At 40.5% G+C, this 10,007-nt stretch overlaps 2 protein-coding genes across 4 annotated transcripts in view; both read left to right on the top strand.

Moving 5' to 3' along the window:
• Positions 1–273: 273 nt before the first annotated feature.
• On the top strand, positions 274–7,732 carry LOC146467923 (2',3'-cyclic-nucleotide 3'-phosphodiesterase-like). Of its 3 annotated transcripts, none has more exons than XM_085125278.1 (5): positions 274–474; positions 2,504–2,792; positions 4,127–4,432; positions 5,122–5,454; positions 6,446–7,445. In XM_085125278.1, the coding sequence occupies exons 1-5, from the start codon at positions 343–345 to the stop codon at positions 6,748–6,750; spliced, it is 1,365 nt and encodes a 454-aa protein (XP_084981404.1). In that variant the 5' UTR covers positions 274–342; the 3' UTR covers positions 6,751–7,445. The 3 variants fall into 3 exon arrangements, with proteins under 3 accessions (XP_084981404.1, XP_084981403.1, XP_084981405.1); XM_085125277.1 differs by having other exon boundaries at positions 277–474; positions 5,122–5,450; positions 6,442–7,732; XM_085125279.1 differs by having other exon boundaries at positions 277–474; positions 4,127–4,459; positions 5,131–5,450; positions 6,442–7,445.
• Positions 7,733–9,642: 1,910 nt separating this feature from the next.
• Positions 9,643–10,007, top strand: part of LOC146467921 (anoctamin-5-like) — a 46,866-nt gene continuing 46,501 nt past the window's right edge. Inside the window, exon 1 of the mRNA XM_085125376.1 lies at positions 9,643–9,905. Coding sequence (XP_084981502.1) covers positions 9,648–9,905 — 258 coding nt within the window. The 5' untranslated portion in view covers positions 9,643–9,647. The remainder of the gene's footprint in view (positions 9,906–10,007) is intronic.

Genomic DNA, 10,007 nt, shown 5'->3' with positions numbered 1-10,007 from the left:
GCTAGACTGCATTAATAAATGTTTTACACAGTCGTGAAACTCTTTAATACTTTAATATATATGATTTTTGCACACCGCTGAATGATCTCTCGCATTTCTCTTGTTTTCGTGCCCGCTTGAAAATCTCTGTTCGGATCTTAGGAACAAATTAATAAATAAAAAAAAAAAACGAGAGCGAGTGTACGCCGATCCCACTGGGGAGAAGTTTATCGTCTGCAGTCACGTGACCAGGAACCAATCGCGTACCCATAGTCCTTCGGCTCTTGGTGAGGAACCGGAAGAGATGGGACCCTGGGAACGAGGCTGGCCCTGCTCTGCCAACCAACAAACAATGACGGGTGAATGTTCTGCAGAATTGTCGGTAAAACTATGAATTCCCGACGTTTTGCAGTTGGTTTAGGTATCGGCCTTACTGTTTCTTTTGCATCTGTAGCAATCTATGTGCTTACAACCAGAAAGTATCGCCGAAAAAAGGTATGTTGTGTAGCTATATTTATCATTGTTTTTGATTGGGGAGAGAAATATCAAAGATGCTAATATACAGTGACAGTTTAAGCTCAGGGCTTAAATTATGGTCCAGCTAATCTTGATTTTTCCACCGATGTGAGCAGTAGTGAACAAAGTTTTAAATCTGTGGTTTCTAAATCAGGTGGATAACTCTAAAACATTTCATAAGGTTCTCACTTTCATTTCCGCTTCTCTTCCGGGTACGGCATTCGCTGAAGCTTATATCAAAATTAGGGTGGGTTGTCAGGGTTCAGAGAAATGAAAATTGTTGTCGACGTTGGAAGTCAAAATCACAAAACAAATCATCAGCAATCAAGAATCAAAACCCAGCGCCATGGTCACCCGAGTCTGGTTCTGGCTACCCAAAAGATACAATTTTAAAATTTGTTGCCCTTTTGCTAAATTCTTTAATTTTCTTAGAAGAATTTAGGGCAAAAAATTTATTATAGCTCTGAAATTCAAAGTGCAACAAGTATTGTCTCTTTTACTTCGAAACTGAAAGGGTTCCTCTTAATGTAAACCTATAATTTTTTTTTCACTTTTTCGATTTTCACTTCTTTTTAGCCTTATCATGCTTTAAACATATAGGTAATTTTAAGTAACGTCTTAGCTCTGTTCTATTTTTACTTTACCATTGATTTTGTCATTATTCTACTGTACATTAAACTGTGAATAATACGTAATAGAGGGAGCCCATTGTTTAAAAGCCTTATGGTTTTTCATGGGCTTCCTTCCCACCTTTATTTTATCATTTAATATTTTCATTTATAGTGGGAAAAAGTAAACTTGAACTTGTTGTTTGTTTCTTGGCCACTGGATTCCCCACCTAATAATATCCCAGTAACATGTAATATCTGGGAATATAAGGCTTTCCCCTGCGGTTTTGTCCACTTCTCCATGCTTAATATAATTTACCCCCCACCCCCACCCCCTCCATGTTATTGAGACCTAAAGTGATGATTGATGTCACTAAAACTAAATTTATGAAATTATGAGATTTGCTGAGATATTCTGAAAGAGAGTGATGAAAAAATGCCTACTTGCCAAAAATCAGAATCTTTTTGTAATTTGTGGGTGAAAAATTGGCACTTTTATGCTATGATGTTTCCAGACAAAGCCTTCTAATTTTGCCTAGTCGTGCAGTTTTGAATGTTTGGAACTGAGGCAAAATTAGACGAATTTGTATGGAGGCGTGCTCTTTTCAAACATCATTAGTTAATAAATCCTGACCAATAATGTTGAAAATTCAAATATTTGTGATGTCACACTTTAGGCCTCTATTTTCAATGGCATCCACCCATGGTGTGATGCATGAATAGAGCGCGCCTGCACTCGCTCAGAGACATTTTGAATTTGAAGTGTTGTGTGCATAGTTATGCGAAAGATTATCATGTGAGTGAGTAGTTTTTCAGAGTCACATTTTTGGGGATTTTCATGCAAGTTTAGTGTTAACTGTGTTACTGTGTTAGGGGTGCGTTTGGCCAATTAAATGTGCTTGTTTTCTGAAGAGTTTTCCATAACCATTTATGAACAGGCACACTGAAAATGTAATGAGAATGTTAAAATATTAAGCCACTGAGGCCTTATTTTCCCAGCCAAAAGAACATAAAAATGCATAATAATAGCCAGCTGCTGTTTGGGGAAACGAACACGCACTTTGGCCCTGAAAGGGGAGGAAGTTCCAGACCCAGCAGAGTGGCAGAAATTGAGCTTAGCACTGTAATACCAAATTAACACACCTGTGTCAGAGAAATTTAAGAAAAATATCTGTATCCTATTTCAGGTAATGTTGCAGACCAAAATGGTCCAAAACTATACCCTAGTCCAGAACTAAACAGATTTGGAACCAGTGAGTACAGTATAGAATACCTGGGGTGTTTAACTGGGAAATTTACACCCCTTAACCAGGATGAATATATCACCCCTTTGCCTCCTGGACACAGTAGCAATTTAAGATGCACCAAACTTAATATAGATTTTCTAAAATTTCTTTCAGAATGAGGATGAAGGGGATAATTTAGAAACTCAGAACTTCCCATTTTTGACAGAGGATCACTGCATCAAGTTCATCATGAACTCTAAAGTCGTGTTTATAATGCGAGGATTGCCAGGAAGTGGAAAATCAGTAGTTGCTCAGCAAATAAAACAAGTTTATGGTGACCTGGCTGTGAAGTGTTCAGTAGATGATTTCCGAGATGTGGAGGAGTGTGAAACAAGACAGCACATGATGTGCCAAGAAAAAGCAAAGCAGGCCTGCCAAAATGGAACACCTGTTGTTATTATAGGTACTGTATCAAATTGAGTTGGGAAAAGAGATGGCACAGTGGTGAGAACACTTGATTCCCACCATTGTGCCATAGTTTGATACCTAGAATGGCAGACAGACAGACAGACAGGCAGGGTCACACAAACTATCAAGCAGACAGGCAGTCAGGTAGGTGCTTTCCATCTGTCAGAACTGGCCATCCAGGCCCCAGTTGTTCAAAAGCCGGATAACTTTATCCAGTGGATAAGTCACTATCCGACAGTTTCAATCTGTGCAAAGATTTCAGTATTTCCTCGTGCACAAGCGAATATGCACACTCTAACCAGAGCTCAGTTGGGGGGTGTACAAAAACCTTGGACAACATTTAACGTGAAGTATATTTTAGACGCTGAAGAGTGCCTTATCCAGCGGATAAAGTTATCCGGCCTTTGAACAACTGGGGCCAGACTGGTAAGTCCGTAAATGGGGTGCACCAATTTGAGGGACTGATTCTTCAAATTCTTCAAAATGGCACATTCTGAGAGTAGTGTGCAACATTTTGAAGCAATCAAAACAGGTGAGGGGCATACAGTATAAAACATAACTGCCTTTTTAAATTGGTGTATTCCGTTTGCAAAATGATCGAACGGGGGCGGGGGGGGTACTCCCATATATGAGCTATATAGGTATGTGCCGCTGTGAAGGGTATGGTTTTCAGCGAGTTTACTCTCGAATAGGGTATAGAAATCAGAGAGTTGTGGTCTAGAATAGGGTATCATTTTCTGTGAAACTAATCAGTTGCTTGAAGAATTTAGTCAGAGAGTTTCCCGATATTAAAATGACATTTAAAAATCGGAAATAGGTCTGGGATAGCTGGGTAGGGATTTTCGGCGTTTAGTCTAGAATAGGGTTGCAAAATAAAGATTAACATTGTCTAGTATAGGTTAAGGTTCTCAGAGTTCCAGCGGCACACCCCCGGCTAAAAATTATGGGAGTAGCCCCCCCCCCCCCCCCACCCCGGGGATCGCACTCGCCGGCCAGTTCTGAAAAATGGAAAGCGCCCTAAGTAGACCTGTAGATAGGTAATTGGATAAGTACAGGTAGATAGAGAGCTCTGAATTGGGAAAATAAAAAATACTGCAATAAATACAGTGTAGATGAAAACAAAAAAACAAAACAACAACAAAAACATTTGACCGTATCCTAAGGAAGGATGGGGCATATTTGTGGAGAAACTTTTTGTGTCATTAATTAACACATAGTTTTCTTGTAAATGAGAGACTGATTATACACCCTTTAGCACATCCAGAATCCAAGTTTGGAAAGAAAGACTATCATTATATGATTAAAAAGTTGGTGTTTTTTTTTTCACAGATAACATGAATATCAAGAAGACGTTGCTGTATGATTATGTTGATATAGCTCGCAGTGCTGGCTACTATGTGGTATTAGTGGAACCAAAGACCAGCTGGAAATATAATATTTCTGATTTGGCCTTGAGGAACCATCATAAAGTCTCAGAGGAAGTTCTGGGGGAGCTGTTGGCCGAGTTTGAACAAATAATTGCTGTTTATTATGGATGGTTTCTCTCAGAAAACAGTTCTAAGGCTTTGAAAGACGGATTGTTTGGAGTTTTGAATGAGTGCTGTACAAAAATCCCTTCATTCAAAGATGTTCATGGTAACAACAGTGTGCAAGATGAGCATGGCAAGTTTACTTTTAATGATTTATTTTTTAGACTAGTCAGAAGTGCATGGTGTTTGAGTGTTTCATCTGCCAGGATAGATGTTGGCAGATTGGTTTGGAAAGTGTCCTAAAGTTTTGTCAATTTAAGACATTCGTGGTCTTGTGATAAACTCAAACCAATTCCAAAAAGATTGGGTGTTTGACACAAAAAGTGGTGAAATTGATAACATGATCAAGACAAAAACTCTGAAAACAATACCCTTCCAGGCCACAGCTTCAAGGTCAGAACCCTGCAAATTTATAACTACACTTCTGTAAGTTGCATGAGGTCATGGCAGCTCCCAATGATGGCAGGCTGGGCTTGTTGCAATGCTTTTTTAGTTGCTTTGACAGGAACCACGATGAGTAAATCTAGCACACAGTGACTGGCAAATCATGTTGAAAACTCAGTGTCTGTAGCACCTGGCAGAGAAAACTGTAAGGGACCGGTCATACAATTTCCAAATGACGCTTCCCCAAATCCCACCCCCCCTCCCACCATCTCATAAAAATGAACGGTCCCTAGAATTATTACACTGTCAGTTTTGATGCATAAATTCACGTGTCTGAATTAAGTGTTGGTGTTGCTTAATTGTTCAATAGAGGATCAAACCTTACAAACACAATGTTGTTGTCTTTTTTAGGATGCTCAGTCTCCTTGCAAACTTCCAGTGAAACAATGTTGTCATCACTGTCTTGCCTGGAACGTCCACACGACCATCTCCACATGACTGCATTCTTCAACAAAAGAGGGAAAGCCCAGCAAAGCAGAGCGAATAACTATGTCGCATCACCTGCTGTTCAAGATGCCCTAGGGTCAGTGACCACCCTGGTGATAATTGCCTGGACAATCACACCTAGAACTGTCACAGCCAGAGTCAAACTTAATTCACAACAGATTACACTTTGGAATAATCTTGATTCGTTGGATTTAGAAGAAGGGAGTTGCGATGTCAATACAATACTTCACCTTGTAAGTGAATATCTCTGATATACAGCTGTTTTGACAAAGGTTGTCCAAAAAAAGCGCAAAAGCGTACGCAACAATGCCGAAAGGTAGTCTGGGAAATACCCAATAAATTTCAATAAAGCTCAGAATCTAAAATGCCTCGACCGTACAGTGAACACTTGATATGGCGGGAAATATGGATTCTGAGCTTTTATTGAAATTTATTGGGTATTTCCCAGACTACCTTTCGGCATTGTCGCGTACGCTTTCAAGCTCTTTTTGGGCAACCTTTGTCGAAACAGCTGTATACAAGGACCTGTAAATGTACCCTCCAACTTAATATAGAGACTAACGGAACACTGATCATGTCCAACCACTAGTCACTCCTGAACACAAGAGTTTTCACGTGATAGAACTTATACATAAATTTGGAGCATAGCAGGCAGTGTGAACGTGTAGTCATGGCATCGGACAAGTTTGAATTCTGGAGCACTTTCATTTGAATGGAAAAAACGGCCGTTCCGGTGGGACAGTAAATGGAACAGTCCTTCCCACTGGAAATTTTCGGAAAAAAAAGGAATAACTTCAGACGTTTTCCTCTTTTCTGGTTTTTATCGGCGAAATGACCAGAATATCACTGAACCATTTGTTTCATCACACTCACGTACCATGCCCCTTGATGAGAAATACGCGGTTTAGTTCCCAAAATTACCCTTGGAAAGAACTGTTCCATTTGATTTCCCAAACGGAACAACTGTTTTTTTCCATACAAATGGAAAGGTTCGAGAATTAAACCGTTCTATTGGCGGAAAATTGTCACCGGTTTTTCTATACAAACAGAAGAAGGTCCTGTGTTCAAGTCCCAATCTGCCTGATTGCAGCTGGAGTTGTTTCTCTCCTGATAGTTTCATTTTCCCTGAAAAGCATTAGTATTGAGGGTCAAATCAAAGTGCTCTAACCTGATTTTTGATTTTCCCATTATTTAAAAGGTATATTCATGTATCTTATTTTCCAGGAAGCCTTGAGATGTCTGTCTCAGGGGTCAGAAACTAGCTTCATTCCTGTGTCATACAACGATTTGGCAATCATGCCAACCATTGGCAAGGGAGACACTGCGCACATCACGCTGTCCCGGAGAAGTGACGTAACACCGGTCCAAGGACGTTATGACTTGCGTGACCTCATTAGACTAGAATTAACCAATCACAGTTACGAGGAATACAAAGTAACACAGGGCGTGGCCCGTAACTATGGTGATGGTCAATGGGCTGTTTACCTTAATGAACCCATCCGTGTCAATGCGCTCTTTACAGGGTTTTACTAATCTTTAAGTTTCTCGCCTCACAAGGCTAATCTGAGTTACTGTTATTGTAATGTTAGGTGTTTAAGTAAGGGAGTGAACAAGGCTGATTGCTGTTCACGACCAGCGTCGTGGTTCGCTTTCTGTTGCATGAAGCGACTAAGAGCGTTACTACTGTACTCTCCCTTGATGGGGTGCTAGTCCATCGCAGATTTACCCCAGCATTTTGGCAGCTTTCTCTAGCGGTTACCCGGTACCCAGTTACCTTGGTGGATAGAAAGGCTGTTGAGGCAGTGTGAGTAAAAATTTCTTGTCTAGGAAAAGAACACGACAGCAAACAGAGACCAGCCTTCGAGGGATTCGCGCTAACAACTGCACCAAAGTGCTTTTGCAAAAGGCACCATGTTAGTATTTGTAACGATAGTAAAGATAATACAAAATAATGTAAAAATTTGTAACGCGCAAGCATCTATATAGATATAAACTAATGCGCGATAAAATAAATAAATTACTTATAGAATAGTGTCAATAAAGTATACGTAAGTTACAAAAAGTGCTTAAGAAGTAATTATAAAAAAAGTACCGGTACGTTTGTGCAATAAAATGCAGAAATAAATTAAGTCATAGAATAGTGTATGTATCCATCAATAACATTAAAATGTTTGTATATAACGTCCGAGATCCTTGTTTAAATCTAACCCTAATTATAAGTTAAATTGTATCCCAACTACGCGATTCAGCTGTAAACAAACGATTTTACTTAGCTTAATAGTGGTTCAGTTCTGCCATTGGAGATTTATCACTGAACTATTTACCTAAATGTTGTCATGTTAAGGCTGTTTGTCTTTCAGACCATTTATAATTATCGAGACACTCTACATTCGTGTTTAGAGTATTTCAAGGATTGTGTATGCACGACCTTCTTGTAAACTGGAAACTGTTTTGTTTTTTTTATGTTGTACTGACTGTTTTCGTGTTCAGTACAAATAAAGTTGCTACTTTTCAACAGGAGAATCGACTTCTTGACAAAATATACCGGGGTGCGTATTTTTATAAAGCAAGTAGCTCTTTTATTGGTTTTCTTAAGCGCAATGGCTCTGCAATGCATCAGCATCAATGCGTGGTGCTAATTTTGGTGTTTTTTGTCGTGATATAAAGCCGCGGCCAAAATTTAACAAGAGTAAATCTTCAGCTTAAGGCGGAACGTGAGCGATACAGGTTGACTACAATGATTTGAAATCGAGACAAAGCTGACAAACGGCCCAAAAGTAACAGGAAAAAATAGCCGGAAAAATGTCAATACGTACTGTTCGTGTCTAAAAGCTTCTGATTTGTTCGATTCGTCCCTTTCCCCGGCCTTTTCTTATAGCGCCCATACCACTCTAGTTCAGAGTTTGCCGTTAATTATGTGTTTGAGCTGCACATACTCATTGTCGCAAACCATAGGTAAGGAAGGATGATTTTTGGTTTCACCGTTACTTTGTCTCGATGATGTACCCTCAGTTTGTTTCCGAGGATGAATACTACCCTCTATTTAGCAGAGGAAGATTAACCTTTGCTGTTCAATCCCATTTTTGTATTTGAAATAGCATTTCTACTGAAAGGAAGAACTTGTTCGTAGGTTAGGGAATTGAAAGATTTAGATTAACCTCTGACTTTCACTGCAAAAAATTTATCGCGAAAAAGCAAACTAGCAAAATTGCAAGACCCACTTACCTACCTGCGCACCCTCTTTTCTTTCGTCTCTCCCCAGTGCCTCCTTTTCTCACTTTTTCTCGCTTCTCCCCTACCTGATTTCATCCGCTACGCAGGGTAATGACTTTTTTTTAAAAGTAGCTTGTTGTCGTGTGGCCTAGCCTTGTGAACAGGCTCTCAAGTCGAGTATAGGGCGAAGAACAACGGCTTGCTTGTTTAACTCTTCGCCGGCCCTATAGCCTACTTGGGTCGAGTCTGTCCACAGGCTAAGCGCGTCCTTGCCACGAACTGGGATGAAAAGTATCCTTCACACCCTTTTCTTTAAGAATTTTGTGGCAGCAGTTAATTATGGTTATAGCGGCCACGAAGAAGGAAGGTAATGCTCCCTGTGCAAGAACTGACACCTTTTTTTGTTATCAGTTTTATAGACTGTTAAGTCATAGAAATTAAGTGCCTTGCCTATTATGGAAACAATCATGAGTATCCGGCTATAAGTTTAGGGAAAAAGAAAAGATCGATGGAGGCGCTGTTACGTGGGATCTGCGCTAGTCTATTACAGTGAAACCCGGTTAATACGGACACCAAGGGGACACGGCAAAGTGTCCGTCTTATCCGGGTGTCCGTATTAACCGGGCTCTCAGAAAAACATGGAAAAACGTAACGGACACATGTTTCATCGATACAAAGACTAAAACAGAGACTTTTAGCATTAGCCTCCCAGCGGAGGCTGATGATGATAGGGGCAAGCAAAGGGCGTCAAAGAGGACAAGACTGCAAGCAATTTATTGCGGCAAAATGTCAAGGAAGTAAACTGACACATACGGCACATAGTGAGTAAGGACTACACATAATTGTGACAATGAGATAGACAGTGCGCAGATAACCAGTTTCCGCAAAGCGGGGTTGACGATGTATGAGAGTTTGTCACTCGGGACACAGAGAAAGTGTCCGGCGGTTGCCCGTATTAACCGGTGTCCGCATTAAGCCGGTACAATTTTAGAGAAACTTTATGAGCTTTTTGTTAGGACAAACGAAACTGTCCGTAATATCCGGGTGTCCGTATTAAGCGGGTGTCCGTAGAGCGGGGTTCCACTGTACATGGTTTGAGAAAAGTCCTCCCCCGTGCCCACTCACTGAACTCTCTTCTTTCCCTTCTTTCCCTATTTTACTCTTTAATATGTCCCTAGGGAGCCTGCGGAAACGAACTTTTGCACACTAGATGCAAGATGGCGGGTAATTACGGGTCACCGCCAGGCCCTTACACGGGTTTTCAGACCCGTGTTCAGCCCATAGGCTTTGAAATGCATCAACCAGCTTATCCACCTCATGATAACAGACCTGGGTACCCTCTGCCTCCTCTTCGAGACATTTATCACCCTACAAAGAATGACTACAGCACCTTCGCGGCACCAGCCACACCGTTCGAAACATCCGCGTACGATCACCACAGAGAGGCGGAAAATGGCGAGAGCTTCCGATGTAAGGTTCGTATAATTAATTTTACTTGAATTAAATCGAGAGTATTATAGAGAGCTGTTGTGTTTTCCTTTACTGAGTTCTGCTATATTATATTGTTTGGTGCTTAG

This window comes from Pavona decussata, unplaced genomic scaffold, assembly GCF_977016875.1.
Source record: "Pavona decussata unplaced genomic scaffold, jaPavDecu1.1 SCAFFOLD_134, whole genome shotgun sequence".
NCBI lineage: Eukaryota > Metazoa > Cnidaria > Anthozoa > Scleractinia > Agariciidae > Pavona > Pavona decussata.
Note: the sequence above shows the minus strand (reverse complement) of the source record. Positions and strands in the feature narration are given on the sequence as shown.

Coding starts and splice junctions, on each gene's coding strand:
- LOC146467923 (XM_085125279.1), top strand. CDS start 343: ATGTTCTGCAGAATTGTCGGTAAAACTATGAATTCCCGACGTTTTGCA. Junction 475..2,503: donor GAAAGTATCGCCGAAAAAAG/GTATGTTGTGTA, acceptor AATTTCTTTCAG/AATGAGGATGAAGGGGATAA. Junction 4,460..5,130: donor CAGTGTGCAAGATGAGCATG/GCAAGTTTACTT, acceptor TAGGATGCTCAG/TCTCCTTGCAAACTTCCAGT.